We start from the raw sequence: 20053 nt of genomic DNA on the forward strand, positions 1-20053 counted from the left end.
TATATTCAGTATCTCTTAATAAAAATTATATGTTTCTCTCTAGGACCAGCATTATTTCTGCCATGCATTTCCATTCCTTCCCCATTCTCTGTTCTCTGCTTCCCTATCTTTTCTATCTTCCTTCCGTATTTCCTATCCTGCAGCAAGTTTCAGTTCCCACAATCCAGAGGGTTTCAGTCACAATCCTTTCCCGAACCCATCCACTAAAAGGATCAGCAATGAAATAGATTGAGTCATCATTGACTTTAGAATTAGGATCCCAGTGAGATTAATGGGGGGCAGTGGGTTTCACATCTTTCAGAGTCATTTTTTAAGGCTTTCTGAAGACTCAGTAAGAACACTGCATTTGTTATCTCTGTCTACATTAGAATTTTTTTCATCACTACGAGTGCTACAAATTTTGGGGTTTTTTTGTTTGTTTGTTTTTAATGGAAGCTTAGAATCTTAGATTCTACATTAAGATTTCAGACAAAAGTATAGCCTATTGTCAACACTGTCTATACCACTGCAGCATAATTTTGTAACCAGGCTGAGTCACACTGGTACAAGTCATTTCATAGGGTGACCAGACAGCAAATGTGAAAAATCGGGCCGGGAGATGTGGGGGGGCAGTGATGAAGCCAAGTTTTAGCAGCAGGGGGAGCGAACACATGCAAAAAGGCGCCACCCACCGTGAAGAAAAAAAAAAAAAAAAAAGAAAAAGAAAAAGAAAAACCCCGACTGACCTGGAGCGGCTGAAGGACCCGCCACCGAAGTGCTGCCGAAGACCCGGAGCGCCACCGGGTGAGTAAAAATTAAAAAGGCTGCGCTACTGGTGGGGGGTAATAGGAGCCTAATGAGAAAAAGACCCAAAAATCGGGACTGTCCCTATAAAATCAGGACATCTGGTCACCCTATCATTCCATGACAGTGTAGATAGTATCTGCACAGGGGTTTGCATTTGTGCAGTTATTAGATTGAAGACAAATCCTAAATATGCTATCAAAATGATAAAAACCCATCAAGTGGCCCTGGTATTTGACATTCCTGTGCTGGGGAACAGTAAGCTCTATAATAAATGATGAGGAGAATTAAATTAGTGATGATTCAAATGACTGAGATACTGACCTCTTTAAAAATGTGTCTGCACAAAGACGAACAAACAAGCAAAAAACCCATAACACAGATAAAACTAGGAAGTAAGGAAGACATAGAAAACATTGCTACTGATTTAAAAATATGCTCAGAAACATAGAAATTGGCTGGTTTGGCTGAGGTTCTCACATCAGTAATGAATAAAGCACTAAGCATGGTTTGGTTGTAAGACAGCTCTCATTGAAAATATGGCAGGCAGCTCTTAAGTCACTGTGTTGAAAAAAAAAATCTAGTAATCTAATGAACTATGGCTGCATGGAAACGGACATCAGTTATGAGCGAGGATTATAGGGTCAAAAATACATCCCTGTACCACTCGATTTAAAGAAGAAAGAGGCAGATTGTATATTTCGTTGGTGGGGCCAGCCATTACAGGTATTAATGGTGCTTTTATTGTTCTTTTCCAGAGGTTTTATAGAAAAAAGCAGTCAGGAAATAAAAATAAATGCATAAATAAACTAATAAGGGGAATGAAAGGCTCAGAAGCATAAGTTAATTTGAATATACAAAAAAACTAGCAATAGCACAAACATAAATTAGAGTGCAGATAATATTTTAGTGTCTGAGTTTAGGAAATCCATATTTTCTTTCCCTTTGATATATGTATTTATTATCTTTACTGTGTGATTTTCTTTTTCATGTAGAGCTAGCCGCTATCATTTTAGCTTAGTTATTTTAAATTGGTGGTGATACTTCAGACTCAAAGAGTCTCTAGTGCAAAGTAACTCATCATGTCTAGCAATCCAGTTTGAAATGTGAATCTATACCTGGAAATGAACATTTTCAAATTCTCTAAAAAACCCAAACAAGTTAAAGCAAATTAAGGGGGGGGGGAAACATGATCAGGAGGGTCCATATGGTGCTGTGAACAGTTTAAACCAATGTTCTGCTTTACTATACTCTATGTCTGCTAGATGCAGGTATTAAATCCATAGGCTTAGGCTCCATGCTAAATTCAAATTAATGTCCCTAAGCTTTTTATTTTAAGCTGCTTCTCTTGGAAATGACAAATAAGAGTAAACCAGTTGATTACAATCTTGGTGAGCCATTTATATTTGTATCTGTATTTGTATCTTCCCTCTTGTTTGTTTGCCTCTCTTACATTTTTATGAACGTGAGTTGAGAGCGCCCTGATAAACCTACTGAGAGAACCGCCGATAAACCTATGTACAGTAGAACCTCAGAGTTACAAACACCTCGGGAGTGGAGGTTGTTCGAAACTCTGAAATGTTCATAACTCTTAACAAAATGTTATGGTGGTTCTTTCAAAGTTTACAAATGAACATATACTTAATACAGGTTTGAAACTTTACTATGCAGAAAAAAATGCCACTTTTCCTTTATTTTTATTTTTTTGTAGTTTACGTTTAATACAGTACTGTACTGTATTTGGTTCTTTTTTTGTCATCTCTGGTGCTGCCTGATTGCGTACTTCTGGTTCCAAATGACGTGTGTGGTTGACTGGTCAGTTTGTAACTTTGGTGTTTGTAAGTCTGAGGTTCTACTGCAGGGGTCGGCAAAGTTTGGCATGCGGCTCACCAGGGTAAGCACCCTGGCGGGCCGGGCTAGTTTATTTACCTGTTGACACAGCAGGCTTAGCCGATCGTGGCCCCCACTCGCTGCAGTTTGCCGTCCCGGGCCAATGGGGGCGGTGAGAAGTGGCGTGGGCGAGGGATGTGCTGGCCGCAGCTTCCATTTCCATTCCTGCTTACCCTGGCAAGCCGCGTGCCAAACGTTGCTGACCCCTGTTCTACTGTATCATATACATTCAAGCTGTTTAAATATGCAAAGGAAGATATGTTAACAAGGAATTTAGCTAGAACAATTGGTGAAGAAGTTCAAAAGCTCATAAATTCAAAAGCTCATGCAGATGTTTCTGGAAGGATAGTCATTTATCATAGCAATACTGTTTAACCTGTAGGATGTGGTTGAAATGGAGACTCATAGAGCAGAAACTTGCTGTCTGTCCCAGAAGCATGAATCAGGTTGCCAGAGCTCAGAATGTGAAGCAATTCCATTCCATTCAGGATCATCACTTTGAATGTTCTCATTTTTGCATATTAACAATATCACTTTTGATTGTGGAGAGGAAGTGTGGGCTATACATTCAAAATTAATTATCCAAAAATTGAAGAATTTTCAGAATTTTTAAAGATAAAATAAGAAAGACTATAGAGTATCCAGAATATCCCTATGTTTGCATAAGCAATATTATAAAACTAAATTGTTTGTCTATACAGAACACAATCTGTCATGTACACTATACAGTATAAGTGAATTAGCACAGAATGATTCATGACAAAATGCTTTGATTCTCTGATGATCAGTTTTGTATGTACAGTCCTCATATCATTAGAAAATTAGTAGCCTCTGCTTTTGTCTTTGCGCCATTTGCAGTGGGGGATAGATACAGTTGATCGGGGATTCAAATATTATTGAACCCCCCTTGCATGGAGGTTTTTGACCAGGCATTATGGCCACACTGTCCTTCCAATATGTTTTTATGGGAGAGGGGCTTTGAGGTATTGCCAGTATAGAAAAAAGTTGAAACCCATTGTTCTAACCCTTTGTGCTAGGATGGAGGGAGCCCCAATGAATCACAGCCTCATGGTCTGCAAGAAGTTCTCGGTAACACTTCCCAGACTCATTCTCCTCCATACACAGAGGAATCCTGCTGCTCCTGCAAATTTAGGGCCTTTTGTGTCTACCAGGAGTGGTGGGAGAGGGAGAGAAATGGGAAGTTGGGCAGGATTTGGCTCTCTGTGTTAGTTTCAGTGCTTTTCATGCGGTTCAGTCAGCAAGGAGGAGCGGGGAGTTTCTTTTTAATAGATGCTTAAACAAGGCACACACCATTTATAATATTTCGGTTCAGAGGCAAGGGTTACCTGTGATACATGGAGTGATATAATCTGGTTTCAGAGGAACGCTCGCCAAGCAGGAGAGTTCTGTGGAGTCAGGTAGTTGTTACAGGGGTGTAGGATAACTGGGAAGCATATATGCCTTTCTCAGACAAGAAAATATAGAAGAAACCTGATTCTTATAGATGGTAATAGGCATATATAGTCTTCATTTTCATAGCATGGCTATTCACTATTAGGGCTTGATGCTGCAACATGTTGAGCATGTTTCCCCTGAGCCAGCAAAGCATGTAAATACGTGCTTACCTTGAAGCATGTGACTGGTTCCGCGCAAGTCAACAAAGAGCTGTTGAGGTCAATGAGACTATTCAGTGTTGAAAGTTAAATGCAGGCTAAAGTGCTTTGCTGGATTGGAGCCTGAGTGCTCAGCACCTTGGGGGATTGAGCCTGCAATGAAATACTCAGCACCTTTTGAATTAAAGTGATTGATTTTAATGTAAGTCATGTTTTAATAAAAACATGACTTTATAGAGTAAATAGGCATCAGTGGCTCTGGAGATAACTCTCTAAATACTAAAATAAAGAAAAGAAGGAAGCCTTGATCCTGGAATTGGATCCTCTAGCCTCCACCACTATGACTATGCAGAAGTCTAGAACCCTAAATAGGTGCAGAAGTCTATTCCTTCAGCTCTGATTGTTTGGGGCCATAGTGACATCTCACAAATAGGGGGCCAAATTCAGTCTTGCTGCAAGCAGATGCATCTCTGTTGACTTAAATGGAGTGGTCACCTGCTTACATCAGGTCTGAAACTGGCCCAGAATGCCCTATATGAAATTGCAGGGCCACCCAGAGGATTCAGGGGGCCTGGGGCAAAGCAATTTCGGGGGCCCCTTCCATAAAAAAAAGTTGCAATACTATAGAATACTATATTCTCGTGGGGGCCCCTGCGGGGCCCAGGGTCTGGGGGAAATTGCCCCACTTGCCCCCCCCTCTGGGCGGCCCTGTGGAATTGTGATATTAAAGTTGTATAGTTCCTCTGAACTTTAGGTAATAATAGACTAGAAAACAGAACTTGACCACCTGCCATGTTTACCTCACTGAATAAGCTAATGGTACCCTAAAATAATGCATTTTTAAAAACTCAGAAGAATAACTGAAATAAATGCACAGCATCACAAGCTTCCTGCTCCAGGAAATTCATCTGTCTTGGTGCTGGGCCCTGGAGAAAGTAGTTTAATTAAAAAGTAACTTTTTTCTGTCAATCTGCTGAGTCCTCAAAAGATAAACAGCTGCTAGTTTTCTATTCCAAAGATGAAATGTTACTGTTGGTTTTCTTATTTGTCTTTGTGCCCTACAGGAGTGATTTGTACATCTCACAAGGAATCTGAGTGGAACAGATCTGTTGGTGCAATCCTGCTGCTTTGTAGTTTTTGTTGCGTTTAATTGACTATCATGGAGTAACGATTCAGCAAGCACTTGGTGTTTGTCAGCAAATGTTCATAATTCTTGATCTTTGTTTAATTTGAAATTCCAGTCACATTATACATCATTAGCTTCTTAATATGATAAGCTACTTTTATATATTTTATTAGCATTTGTCCTTTAACAGCTCAGCAATACTTAAAGTGACTACAAATTACTGCAGCCATTGTAATACCCTTTTTAATCTTACACATAAAGTCCTCTAGGTCTCTATTATAATAATAGTTTCACCTTTTTCAGAGGATATACACACTAAAATGGGTCAGTGCCTTGTAGAGCAAATTATCACCTACTTTCATCAATGTGGACCTCACTAATCTAGAGGAGAAATCATTGCATGATCCATCTTTCAGACAGACATGGAATTAGGGCATTTGCAGCATCTGGGTGCCAGTGTTTACTAAAAGATGACTGGCTGAAATGAATTGATGTTTCATCTTCTACAGCTTTCTGATATGTAAATAGAAAATATGCAATCATTGATCATGATTGGCTGCAGTACATGCTTAGACTAAACAATAGGCATCCAGTGAAGGTAGGCTGTATATAAAAGCCAAAAGAATTTGTACATCCAATTATGACTTTTTTCTGACACTCATTAAAAAATGAATCAGAAAGAGATGCCATTGGAACCAGAATAATTATGTCCTAGTTAGTCCCCAAAGGAAAACAGTTTCTTGTTAATGTTACTATCTGCACTTTTTAACTATACAGTTTTCAATATTTTCTGAATATTTCATTATATTTTCAAAACCTGCAGAATGTGATGTATATTTCCTTAATAATTTATATGGCTGTTATAGATTCTATGCTATTTCTTCTTCCCTAAGCATTATGACTTAATTAAGACATTGTTTGTGTGTCCTTTATATATTCATAGCATAAAAACAACCCTTCTGTTAATGTAATGTTAAGGTTACAGTTAAAATCAGGGAATGCAAAAGTGCAACCACTAGGGGTAGAAACACTTTTTTTTAAACGAAAGCTGAGATTTACACATAATCATGAACCTAGGAGGTTGTGGTTTAAGGCAGACAGCAAATATCATGAGATTAAATGATAAAATCACAAGAGCTGGCAATGCTGGAACAGTTAGAGCAGAGGTAGAGGGATGTCAATCCAAGGTCTCCACATGCCACCTCACCAATGTGCCCCATCCTTGCTTTAGTGGCACAATTCCTACTCGTCTCTCTCTGTGTGAATGCAGTACTCATATGCACTGTTACAGCTATGTAACTATTGTAAATATGAAACTAACAAAGGTTAGGAAGTCAATATACTGTGGTTGGCGCAAGCTTAATGTGGTTAGGAATACAGTTCCAGCACCTATAGGTTGTTCTGGCACTCCTTTTATTTAAAGTTTATCCATAATAAACTAACAAAAATTTGAATTTGGTAAGTATTGATTGCTGAGAAAAATGAACGGCAATATTTTCTATTTCTATGCTGCTTTACACCCCAGGATCTTAGTGTGACATTACCCAGGGTACAATCTGCACTGATGAACAGCTGTATCCCCTCAGTTCTCCTACCTGGGATGCTTTTACACTGATTTGCTGTAAGAGCCACCACTCCTGGCCATGTCCATGCTACAGAGTTAAGTTGACTTAAGTTACACTGACCATCATAAACTGCTGTAATTACATTGCTTGTGGGTGTTCACACAACACTTCTTGTATCAGCGGAGACTGTCCACAGTTGGTGCTCTAGCACTGACAAAGAGAGCAGTGCATCATAGGTAGCTATTTCTCTATGCAAATCACCACCTTCTACCACTAGGAGTTCTAGGAATGGATCGCAGTGGATCATGGGGAGAGGGGATCACCGCCCCCGATGCAGTTTTCCCTGTCCCATAATGCCAAGGGCTTACGACTGCATTTCACACAGTTTTTCAACTGCCCCATAAAATTTGCGACTGCCATCTCTCCATAAAAGCATGGATCGTGCACTGTTCACCAGTCTTCTGATAAGTGTTAATGCAGCTAAACCTGTAGTATTTTATGAGCTTCGAATCTGAACAGGAATCTGTGCTGCTTGCCCTGCTGTGTGTCATGGAAAGAAACAATTCAAGATGGATGTTGGCATTCCTGGAGCAGCTGCACATAGTGGACTGTCATTATTGGGCTCGGGTAACAAGCACCGAGTGGTGGGATCGGCAGCCCTCTCAGAGGTCCAGAAAGGCCCAGGCTTTTGAGGCCCATAGCCATAATAAAAATAAAAAAATGACAACACATGAAAACAAAATAAGGCACCAAAAAAAGAGCGAGACATAATTTGAATAGTTTTTTATTTAACAAATGCTTTTCTAGTCTTTTTCTCTGCAAATGCACTAATTATTGAGGAAAAATCTAGCTTTCATGCAATGTCACAGTTGATATTAAGCATGGCAAGCCCATTCAAATGCTCTTGTCCAATAGTTGAATGGTTATAGTTCTTTACCTGCTTCAACACATTGAAGGTGCGTTCACCTGAAGCCACTGATGCAGGTAAACTGACAAAATTACACAATGCAATTGTGATATTAGGAAACACCCCAGAGAGTCCAAGTTTGAGTATTTCTTGAAGCAATTCCTTTGGCTTGCAATCCAATTAAAAGTTCATGGAATATATTCGTTTGAGGAAGATGACCTCATCACTGAGATCTTTTGAGATTTCTTTATTGTACTGTTGCTGAAATTGTTCAGCTGCAGAAAGTAGACCTTCATTTCTCAGTCTGTTGAATTGCCAAAGAAATCCAAAAAGGGTACAAATTAGTTGCAGTGACTCAAATCAACCTGTAAAACCTGATTGAATAGAGTCAATGATGACAAGGAAGACAGTGACCCTATAATGCTGCTCGGCATCGGATTCAGTAGGTAAGTTGTGATTGGTGGAGAGCTCAGATGAAATGCCAATATTCTGTGCTACTAATTTGGACTCAGTGAGGATCACATCCCATTGTTCACGAATCTGTTGAATGTCATTGATAAGACTTTCAGTGTTATCCCTCTCAACATCAAGTGTAGCATTGTGTGCTTCAATTACCAGATTAGTTTGGTGGATCATTGTAAGTAGCTTCATCCACAAAGATGACATCAGAATTCATTCAAATTTGGACATGTGCTTCTGAATAGACTGAAGTTCAGTTTGAGCTTGTGCAATGACACTGAGAGATTCAAGCTCATTTAAAACCTTTCTCACTGAATTCAAATGCTGCACAACTGGTTGAACACCATCAATCCGTGCAGACCATCTAGTTTTGGACATCCCATGGTGTGAAACAGGAAGATATTGTATCAGAATTTCCCACCTTTGTGGACTGCTACTGAAGAGATTGTACATTTGCTGAACAGTTCCAAAGTAAGTAATTGCCTCCTTGCATGATTCAGCACAGTCAACACCTACAAGGTTTAGTGTGTGGTTTCCACAGCAGGAGAAAATACAGTTTGAATTTTGCTCAAGCAGAACTGCTTGTACACCTTTGTACTTTCCAGCCATATTAGATCTGTTGTTGTAGGCTTGACCAATGCAGACCTGAAAATCTAACTTAAAACCTTCTAGAATTGTTAGTACTCGAGCAGCAATTTCTTTTCCAGTTTTTCTCGTGAAATTATCAAACAAAGTAAACCTTTCTTCAATTGAAAATTTTGAGCTGTCTACAATCTTAACATATCGAATAACCATAATAATCTGTTCCTTGCGAGAACAATCTGGAGTGGCATCAGCAATGATTGAAAAATACTTGGCATTTTGAATCTCATCAAGAATTGTTGTTTGAACGAATGACCAACATAGCTCAATAAACTAGTTTTGTATGCGTGTAGAGAGATAATGGACTTGCATGCGCTTTTGTCTCTCTTGCGATTCTCGAACACGTTTAACATGCTCTGATAAAAGTGGGTCTTATTTGCTGAGGAGCTCAACTATGCCTAGAAAGTTTCCATTTGCATGATCACCAATACGTTGACTGGAACCAAAGAAAACCAATCCCCGCTCAGAAAGAAAAAGGATGACATTCAGAATGCGCTCATGAAGTTTTTTCCAGTTATTAGTTTCTTTAGAGAGTTCAGTCAAGAGTAAATTCTCAACTGAACTTTCAGCTAATGCGGCCCCAATGGCTGATTTCCATGCAACATAGTTTTCTTTAAAAAGAACAGGAGTACTTGTGGCACCTTAGAGACTAACACATTTATTTGAGCATAAGCTTTCATGGGCTACAGCCCACTTCTTCAGATGCATAGAATGGAACATATAGTAAGGATATATATATCTATATATATATATATACACAGAACATGAAAAGGTGGATGTAGCCATATCAACTCTAAGAGGCTAATTAATTAAAATGAGCAATTATCAGCAGGAGAAAAAAAACTTTTGTAGTGATAATCAAGATGGCCCAGATTCAATCTGTGTAATGACTCAGCCATTCCCAGTCTCTATTCAAGCCTAAGTTAAAGGTGTTATGAAGATGCTAATGAGGAATTCTCACATATAAATAATTCCTTAGTCAACTAGACGTAAAACTATAAAGACACTAAAATGTAACAATTCTCTACCTTTCTATGCACTTGATCCAGCACCAGCCACTAGTAGTGATTTGTTTATATAATCAGCTGATCTGAGAGGACACGTTCATCGCAGTTTAATCTTGTGCCATCAGAACCGATATATTTTATTAATATTTATGAACTCTTTAATATGACAAAATCTATATCAGTTAACAAAAAAAACGTCTTTTACCAAATCACATCTCTTATTTGCTTAAATTTGCAGTTCTAAGATGAGAGTGTGTGTCATATTTTGGTCCGTTAGGGATGCGCGTAAAAACAAGTTGCAAAACTTCACAAATGCCAAAAAATTAACAAGTGTCTAAATTTGAGGCCCCCTTTGAGCTTGAGGCCCAGGCCAAATGGCCCTCCTGCCCCCCCCCCCCCTCTGATTGGCCCTGGGGATCAGATTGTGATTAAAATATGAAATGACAAGCAGTGGCTGCATAACTTTCATATGTGCAAAGCCACATTCCTAGAACTGTGTGCAGAGCTCACCTCGACCTGTGGCACAAGGACACCAAAATGAGAGCTGTCATAATGGTGGGAAAGCAAGTGGTGATCACTTTGTGGAAACTGGAAACTCTTGACTGCTACCGATCAGCCGTGAATCAGTTTGGAGTTGGGAAGTCCACTGTGGGGGTTGTGGTGATGCAAGTGTGCAGGGCCATTAATTGCCTCGTGCTACGAAGTATGGTGACTCTGGGCAATGTGCGGGAAATGGTGGATGGCTTTGCAGCAATGGGATTCCCTAACAATGGTGGGGAGATAGATGGCATGCATGTCCCAATTTTGGCACTAGACCATCTTGCAATGGAATACATCAACAGAAAGGGCTACTTCTCTATGGTATTGCAGCTGCATGACTTTCTCAAATGTTCACCTTTTGAAGAGTAAGTGAATACAACAGTCGGCATGGCAGTAGTTTTGAACTCCAGTTGGCTGAGTTTGTTGCTCAAAAAATTAAACATAATCAGCATAATTACTATATTTTATTAAGCAATCCGCTGCTTCCTTTCTGATTTCAGTATAGCTTGCTAAGTTGTAGTAGTTCGCCAAGCTTCAATAATGTTGAGTTCACTGAGCTAGAAAGGCATACACAGTAAAAGTACTACTGCTAGCAACAACCTTTTCTGCAGGTCAAAAAATTATTCCACATCTCTCACTTCAGTAATACAAATTATTATTTTTGCTTTAAAAAAATAGCTTGTAATTGTTTAAGCGATAGCACAGCAGAAAAACATGTCATGGCAATAAGCCTTTCCACTGCCACTGAGAAACTCCCAAGAACACAGAACTGTGCACTGCAGGAGATGTTTGCAGAATCCAAGCTCTCACACTTTCCTGCAGTTTATTACACTGGAATGTTTCAATTTTTAAAAACTTTTAAAACCAACATCTATGTACAGTGGCTCCATGCTGGATTACTGAGAAAGTGGGTACTGAGTTAATCATACAGTACTAATGGTGTTGTTTGCTTGCATACTTTGTGTGTGTGTGTGTGTGTGTGTGCGCGCGCGCACGCAGTGTATCTAAATCAATGTATATAGACAGAGTGTGTGCAATAGGTTAAAAAGGGATATAGAACCTGATTTTGATTTATCCCCCTTTTACACTGGTATACTTTTAATTAACTTCAATGGAACCATCCCTGATTTATGCTGAGAGCAGAATCATATCTACTAGCCAATTTAGATTGCCCCTTTCTGAAAGTCTTGGAGAGCTAAATGGCTCAGGTGATGGGAAAAGGGATAAAAAATAACAAACCTTTTTTTACTTCTAGGACCCTTTTTTGAGTTCAGCCCAGGATGGTAATAACTAAAAGTAGATACTGAAGGCTTTCAAATACCCTAAGTGACATGATTAATCTTAATCCATCTGCTCAATCTAGTTCTTAAAAGTTCCATGTAAGCAAAAAATATTGTTCGGGTGGAGCCCATATATAAGCCTGAACAGGCACTAAGAGATGAATGGGCATGAGGACTGAACGACCCTTTTATATCACTCCTTTTGAGTGAGGCTAGAGACACATCATCTTTGGTGTTAGTGTCAATTGAAGAAAAAGTAAAGATAGCATTAAGGGTCATCTGTAAGCAGGGGGAAAAAACACTTTTTCAACTGTTGGCTCCTACTGAAATTCATTAAATTGTTTTCCTTTGTATTTATAAACTAAAGTAGCTTCCTCTCTGTAGCTGTCAATGCAAGTCCAACAATTGAGTTTGTAGATTAAATGAGGTAGGGGCTTGATCCTCTGCCACTAAAATCAGTGCCAGTTCATTGAAATGGGAGTCACTTTTAGCCCAGTCTGGTTGATTTTCAGCAATAATTGACAACCTAAGCGTTGCATGTAGAGGTTGCTGAATATCAGATTTTGTTTTCATAAGAATTGCAAAGTGTTGAGGAGATTTGTTAATTATACGCCAAGAATGGAGAGTTACCAATACTGTTTTTCAGTTCAGTATAACCTAAATGGGAAATGATATGATTGATTGCCCTTCAGTAGTAATCTACAGATCTCTACCAAAGTTTACACTTTAAGTAACATAGGTCTCAAAATTTGTAAGTGTATATTTCTGAATCCAATCTGGATGATGTGCAGAGAGAACACAACACTCATAAATAGATTAATGTCAAAGGCTATAACTTTTATTGAATTACAGGAATGCAGACTGAGATGTAACCATGTAGTCAATAGCTAATGCTGTAGCAAGTACTCATAAACCCAAGAGGGTCCCCAAGAGGCAATTCCCAAGCCATATCAATATTGTGGAAGAATGTTTTTTTCCCAAGAGGGTCTCTGTACCTTTGTATAGTAAGACCCTTCTCCATGCCCTATTTCAACCACCACTCCCTCCACACAGCATCCTCAGTATACCTGTTCTCATGCCTATGTTATGGGCATTCATTACAACCAACTTCTACAGCAAGATACTTCCACCTATCAACAAATGCCCAAGATTTGGAGCGGAAAGGCACCATAGAAAGGAACCTATCCTAAGTGGGGCAAATGCCTTTTTTTTTTATAGCACCACCTTCATCCCCTCTCTAAAGACTGTGGAAAGCAGCCCTTTACCCTTCTGGTCCCTTCAGAACATATTGCAGGATGTTTTGAAGGAAGGCAAAAAACCCCAACCAAAATGAAAGTTCATTACCTTCACTAATATTTCTTGTAGGGGTGGGATGAGGGAATCATATCCTCAGCCCCTTCTCTGATGATCAGTTTCACCTTAAGCCTATGAGTGAGAATAAGTCTGAATGATGCCAGAGTTGTGAAAGCAGTTGTCCCACAAAATTTAAAGCATATCTTTACTTAGGGGTCCAGGACAAAGGTCCCCTTTTCAGGCATGCCTAGGGAAGGATGGGGAGGGAGAACTTCAAATTGCTGGCATGGAAAAAAGAGTAACACCTGCTCCCACTAGGAGCTCCTCCTAAGCCTACACTAGCATGTGCCATGTGGATGCCCTATGTGAATCTCTGTACAAGGATTTGTTCCTGTCTTTCCAACCTTCCCATGGTTCTCTGTAAGGCCAACCCAGGTACCAAAGTCAACCTCTCCCTTTGTAGAGAATTGCTTGTACAACGCAATGAGGAAATGAAAGGAAAACGGGATAATCACAAACAGGGCCAGATTAATCCATCCCTGGACTGTAGGCAAATATATGCTCTGGTACATGGGTTGCTCAGGTTTGGCCTGACTGCCCTTCCATCATGGTGAAGGGGCCACTGGGCCAAATTTGAGCGAGCAGCATTGCACCCTGGTGCAAGTGGTCACAGCATCACTCAGTTTTGACCCTAGCAAACATGTATGTGTGTGTGGGTGATTCAGCTAATTTTCTTCTTTGCTGCAATAAACTAATTTTATTTTATTTTTTAAAATGCCAGAATCAGATGACTAAAAAATGTTGTATTGTTCATAATCAAATTAAATCAATATAGTAATAACCACAAAAACCTAAAGTTATGATTTGTATTGATGGACTATACATCTGTGGGAAAACTTTACTATTAAGAACTGTGGGAATGCCATTGTTACAGAATGCAGTGAATAATATTTCTCCATTAAACTTCCAGTTGTTATATAACAATATTACTTAGATGTATCAGAAAAGGCATTAAATTAAAATCAAAGTCCACAGTATTATTTCAGAATTTTTTGCTGCAGGGAAATAAGGAGTCAAGTATCAGGGGGTAGCCGTGTTAGTCTGTATCTACAAAAACAACAAAGAGTCTGGTGGCACCTTAAAGACTAACAGATTTATTTGGGCATAAGCTTTCGTGAGTAAAAACCTCACTTCTTCGGATGCATCCGAAGAAGTGAGGTTTTTACTCACGAAAGCTTATGCCCAAATAAATCTGTTAGTCTTTAAGGTGCCACCAGACTCTTTGTTGTTTTTTTTGGAAATAAGGAGAACACTCTGCTCAGAGATCAGAGGGGTAGCCATGTAAGTCTGGTAGCACCTTAAAGACTAATAGATTTATTTGGGCATAAGTTTTTTGTGGGTAAAAACCCCCACTTCTTCAGATGCATTGAGTGAAAATTATCTGCTCAGAGCTGAACATGGCATTCAGTTGATGTCTAGTATATATTCACAGTGATCAACATCCATGATCAGCAATCAGCAAGCTTCATCATCCTTGGCATCTTATTAATTTCACCCCTTTATTCATACCATTACAGTTCATACACAGCAATGGGCCTGATCCTGGGTATTGCAGAGCACCCACAACTCCCACAGTAATACACCAAAATGCAGATATTTAGCCCCTTTGGGGATTTGACTCTCTAGTGAAATCCACCTGCATAAAGCCCTAACGTTCAGGTTTTTTGCAGGCGGAGCAAGCAGAGTCTGGGAAGGTGAAATCCTATGTTCAGCCCAGGTCTATGAGAGATGTGCAGGCTACCCGCAGCCACCATTCCAGCCTATGTACTAGCATGGAAGTTGCCTCCCTTCCATGCTATTGTGTAAGGTGGTGGGGCCACTAACCTCAACTAAACATGGATTGTATGTATTCTCCTGCTGTGCCATAGGTACCGAAACACCTATGCTAAATAACTCGTGCTGATCCTGTAGAGAAATTCACAATGCCATACACGCTCCCCTACAATGCATAATAGCCTCCACATTTTCTTATTTCCTACCTACAGAGGTGAAGTGCAATGATTACACTCTAAAGCTGCAGCATGTTTGTGAAGACAGAGGTTGAAGCTATAGACCATCTATGAAATGGGCGAAAAACCATAGTGTGGCCTACTTGCCATTAATTAAAAGTGTGTTTAAAAAATGTTATAGGAAAAGTCACTAGATGGCGCTCTTACATATATTCTTGCAATTTTTTGTTAATAAGCAAGCAGTCTTTGCTGTTTTGTCAGTTTTGTTATAGAGTAGTTCTTTGAGAGAAGCTGTGGCAAATAGCACAGAGTTGGTTCTCTTCTTATTCTCTATATTTGGATGTAATTCTTGGGACAGAATAGTTTCCTGGGAATAAGGTGTTTGGGTGAGTGCTGAGATTTTGGAAAGAGGTGACCGCCTCTGTTCCAGAACTGATATACATGTGTAAATAGAACACTTAGAATGTACTGAGAGTAGAGCAGTGCACATTTTTCAGTTCACTGGCAGTTTAAAAAAAAATCACTTTGGGTCAAGCAACACATTTTGTTTGACCTGAAACAAAACATTTCATGTCAATTTTGAATTTTTTAACATTTTAAATTTTTAAATAAAATTGGAAAAATTTTGAAAACAAAATCTTTGGGTTTTGTTTTCCTTGATTTCCTCCCACCCCCCCCCCCCCCCCAACCAAAACAATTTGGTGAAATCAACATGCTACCACTTGGCACAAAGGCAATGCTGGTGTCAGAAGAAAGAATAACAATGTAAAGAGGATGAGACCTAGTATAAAGACTTTCTCTATTTTTCCTTCTGTCTGTCCCTTTACCTCTCGCTCATTTACATAAGGTTCTGTTTATTTCAGCTGGTAGTTTGTGTTGGTATGTTGTTCAGCGAATAGTCCACGTCACTTATCTGTCACAGGTTGTGAAATACAGGTGGTTGCCAGCACATCAGGTGTCACTCAAACATGTCTGAATCAGTTCTAACCAACAATAATTTTTTCCTGTGTTTTATTCTTTACAGGCGAGATCTGTGCTTTTAAAATCCATGGTCAGGAAATGCCCTTTGAAGCTGTCGTGCTAAACAAGACATCTGGAGAAGGTCGTCTCCGAGCAAAAAGTCCAATTGACTGTGAACTGCAGAAGGAGTACACATTCATCATCCAGGCATACGACTGTGGAGCAGGACCTAGTGGAACAAACTGGAAGAAATCTCACAAGTGAGTGACAATAAGGGGAAAAAATGCATTGGCTGTGGCATGTATTTACTCCAAGATGCAGTTCAGATGAAAGAGATTCTTTTAATGCTATAGTCTGTGGGAAGCAAATGGAAACAAAATGCTTTATCACTGGAATTAATTGTTCATTGTTGGTGTCTTTATATATATATATATATATAAACATTTCACTCCAATTGACCTGATTTTCAGTCATTTCAATGGAACTGTTTTAGCAGAACTACTGATCAAATGGACTACAGTAAAATAATGTTTTTTAATTATTTTTTCCTTACTAAATATTTTCCCACATTAAACAGATCAGCTAAATCAGATAATCAGAGCCTTAGAAACTAGAATTAACTGATATTTATGTAACCAAACTATGCTGAATTTATTTTTTCTCTAACTTTATTCAGACAATTTCAAATGGTACAGAAAAGCTATTAGGGGGGGGGGGGGGGAATCACCCATTTTTATTTATATGCTGCAGTTTTATTGCCTTTGCACTGAGATTTTATTAGCCACTGGAAGCTCAGCAGACTTGGCTCGCTCAGCATTTGGTGGGAATCTTCCAAAGATTCAGAGGCCGCAAGAAGTGTTGTTGGTGGGTCAGTAGGTGGCACTCTTTACTGAGACAATATAGAACCAATGCCCCAGATATGGTGCTGTCTTTTGTATGATACATGAAACCACTTGTCACTAAAGATGAAATTTGCCCTGGTACAGACAATAAAATTCCCATGTAAACTGCCCAATTTACTGTATGAGCCATTTAAACAAACCAGCAATAACTGCAATGCACCGTTTTGTTTATATCAGATGCACAGGAATTTAAGAATTTATTTTACAATATAATGTGAGCTGCATCATGATCTGTTTTTGCGGGGGAGGGGTTGTGGTTTTTTTAATAATGTTTTTCTTAAGGCACAACCTTCAAATTGAACAAGTTTCAAGTCACAGTTAATTTTTTCACTGTAACAATTTTGGGAGTTTCATATGGAATGCTATGGTCTCTCTTTCAAACTTCAGTAGCAGAATAGCAGTTATTAGACTTGGGGACTTTGTGGTCTGGCTGTGATCAAAACCAAGTCTGGTTAGTTGTGACTAGGGCAGTGTGGTGAACTGGATTGAGCACTGAACTGAAGCTGGGGTTCTGTTCTTGCCTCTGCCATTGACCTACTGTATAAATTTGGGCAAGTCACTTCACCTCTCTATCCCTCTTTTATCCTTTCCATCACTTGTCTATTCAGATTGTAGGCTCTTTCGGCAGGAACTGTCTCGTATGTGTCAAGTGCTTGTCACAAAGGGGGTGTGCTCTTGGCTGGGCCTGCTACAGTCTACTCTAATTTAAGTAATAATCATGAAGATGGTTGATTAGTGGCTAGCTATATGTGAAATGAGTTGGTGTTCCCAATTCAGGTGCTAACAACAGATATCCACATCACACAACAATCCGGCATCACACTTGCTGACAGTGCACTGTATAATTGTCAGTCACCGGAGCAGCTAAGCAACGTGGAGCTTGAACTACTCTCCCAATCTCTAGAGCTGAGCCCTTCTGAGGAGGGTTGAGGCACACTGTATTCCAGAACAAGGCTCAGGCTCAGTCACATGACATTAAGAGAAAGATGCCCCTGCCAGTGCCCATGTACAACTTGTTTTTAAATACTGTAGATGAATTCAGCCCTTATTGCTCTCAATGCAGCACCTTTCACAAGCTCTAATTGTCATGTAAGAAACTGGGGAAATGAACATGGAATCTACAGTATTTTAGGGACTTAGGGAGTGGACAAACAATTAACTTCTGCCCTGGAAAGGAAGGAAGGTGCTTACTTAGTAACAGGGATTTTTCAAGATATCTATATTTTCAGGCAATCAGTGTCTAAGAGCATTTTAAGCCTGATTCTTCTCTTGTGCCTTTTTTCTTTCTTTTTTACAAAGGATTCAATCTATTGACTGATTCCATTGACTGATGTTAAGCAAGAGGAGAATTAGGCTTTCCCCATGATAACTTTGTTGCACATTTTCTTAACAGAAATGTCATATTAAAGTATTAAGTAGTGTAAATTAAAAATGGAAATGAAGCACAAAGTAAAATGATACAAGAGCACTTTACTCACAGTACATAGGTTTTTATTTTCCATGCCATCTTTCATGTTAATCTGTCATGTGTTTGGATAATGAACAGATATTGACATCTCAGTTGAAGTCAAGATGAATGGATATCTCTCTCCAAATTCTTTGTTTCTATATTTTTAGGGCAGTGGTCCATATCCAGGTGAAGGATGTTAATGAGTTCGCACCTACCTTCAAGGAGACCTCGTATAAGGCCACAGTGACAGAGGGAAAGATCTATGACAGTATATTGCAGGTGGAAGCCATAGATGAGGACTGTTCTCTGCAGTACAGCCAGATATGCAATTATGAAATTGTCACAACCGATGTTCCTTTTGCCATTGACAGAAACGGTGAGTCCTGGGCAAGATACAATTAGGAATTCTGGGTCACGCCTTTAGCTGGTGTATGTCAGTATAGCTCCAGTGATTTCTGCTGAATAGTGGGTCCTAGAATCATAGAATATCAGGAAGGGACCTCAGGAGGTCATCTAGTCTAACCCCCTGCTCAAAGCAGGACCAATCCCCAACTAAATAATTCCTGTGGACAATGGAGCTGCCCTGATTTACACCAGCTGAGGATTTAAATTGAAATTGAAATGATATGTATTACTTGTGTGCCTGAGTCTTTGCATTAAATACTTCCACACCTGTAGTGGTACCAGTAGGTAACTCATTGTACAACTTTGTGGGATGCCGGAAATGCTGCTACACGAAACTACGTGCTCTGCTTTTTTAAAACCAGATTTGGCCTCTCTGCTTTACTTTTCCACTCAATAAAACTGAGCTAATAATACTTACTTAACTCACTAGGATAGTGGGAATTCTTTAGTTAATGCTGAAAAGGCACTTTGAAGATGAAAAGTGATCTTTCCAGTCAGTGCTATGTATTGTTACTACTTTGTGTTCTATAGGTAAGTTTTAAAATCTCTCTACAACATAGATATGAAGGGCCAGATCCAGCCTTCATCTCGATGAAAGTGCAGGGCTACAAATACAGTGGAACCGCACTGGTTCTGCTGCACAAGTGGGAGAAGGATCCTGGGGGAAAGTGTAAGGGTTGTTTACCAGGGGCCTGAAATTCTAGTTTTAGATTTAATCATTTTTTTAAAGATAGCTTTGCTGAGGCTTGCATTGTAGCAGTGATAGATTGAGCCTACTATGTGCCATTTTTTTCTGAGTTTTTCTATGGTGATATTCATGATAAAAACAATTTGGACCCCATGCAGCTTTGTCTCCTGGAGATATATGCTGTCCCATGAGCAGTCTAGCTGCAATAAACAAAATCAGTGTTCTGTATATATAATTATGCTGAATTATTCATCCTGCCATTATTATTATATATTTTTTTAAACGTAGGGCTAGATTATGACTAACAAGGGGACAAAGGGAAAAGAGGGCAAAAGGACTGTGTGAAGCTAATGCCACTACTGGTGCTGGCCTCCCAAAGAAGTGTGGAAAAACAAAACTGGGAACATGGCCATCGCTCTTCTTTGCACCAGCCAGCAAAGATGACCTCGTGTGCAGGGAAGAGAGGGGAGGACACTGGGCACCCTTTGGAAGAGTGTACCAGGCAGGCACAATGCCTCCATGATCTCCAGTGAG

At 39.5% G+C, this 20053-nt stretch overlaps 1 protein-coding gene across 3 annotated transcripts in view; it reads left to right on the forward strand.

Moving 5' to 3' along the window:
- CLSTN2 (calsyntenin 2) overlaps positions 1–20053 on the forward strand; it is a 683850-nt gene that overhangs the window by 522430 nt on the left and 141367 nt on the right. For all 3 annotated transcript variants that reach the window (XM_054040100.1, XM_054040098.1, XM_054040099.1), the window contains exons 3-4: positions 16139–16334; positions 18594–18802. In XM_054040100.1, the coding sequence (XP_053896075.1) occupies positions 16139–16334; positions 18594–18802 (405 nt within the window). The remainder of the gene's footprint in view (positions 1–16138; positions 16335–18593; positions 18803–20053) is intronic.

The sequence above is a fragment of the Malaclemys terrapin genome, chromosome 9 (genome assembly GCF_027887155.1).
Source record: "Malaclemys terrapin pileata isolate rMalTer1 chromosome 9, rMalTer1.hap1, whole genome shotgun sequence".
Classification (NCBI taxonomy): Eukaryota; Metazoa; Chordata; order Testudines; family Emydidae; genus Malaclemys; species Malaclemys terrapin.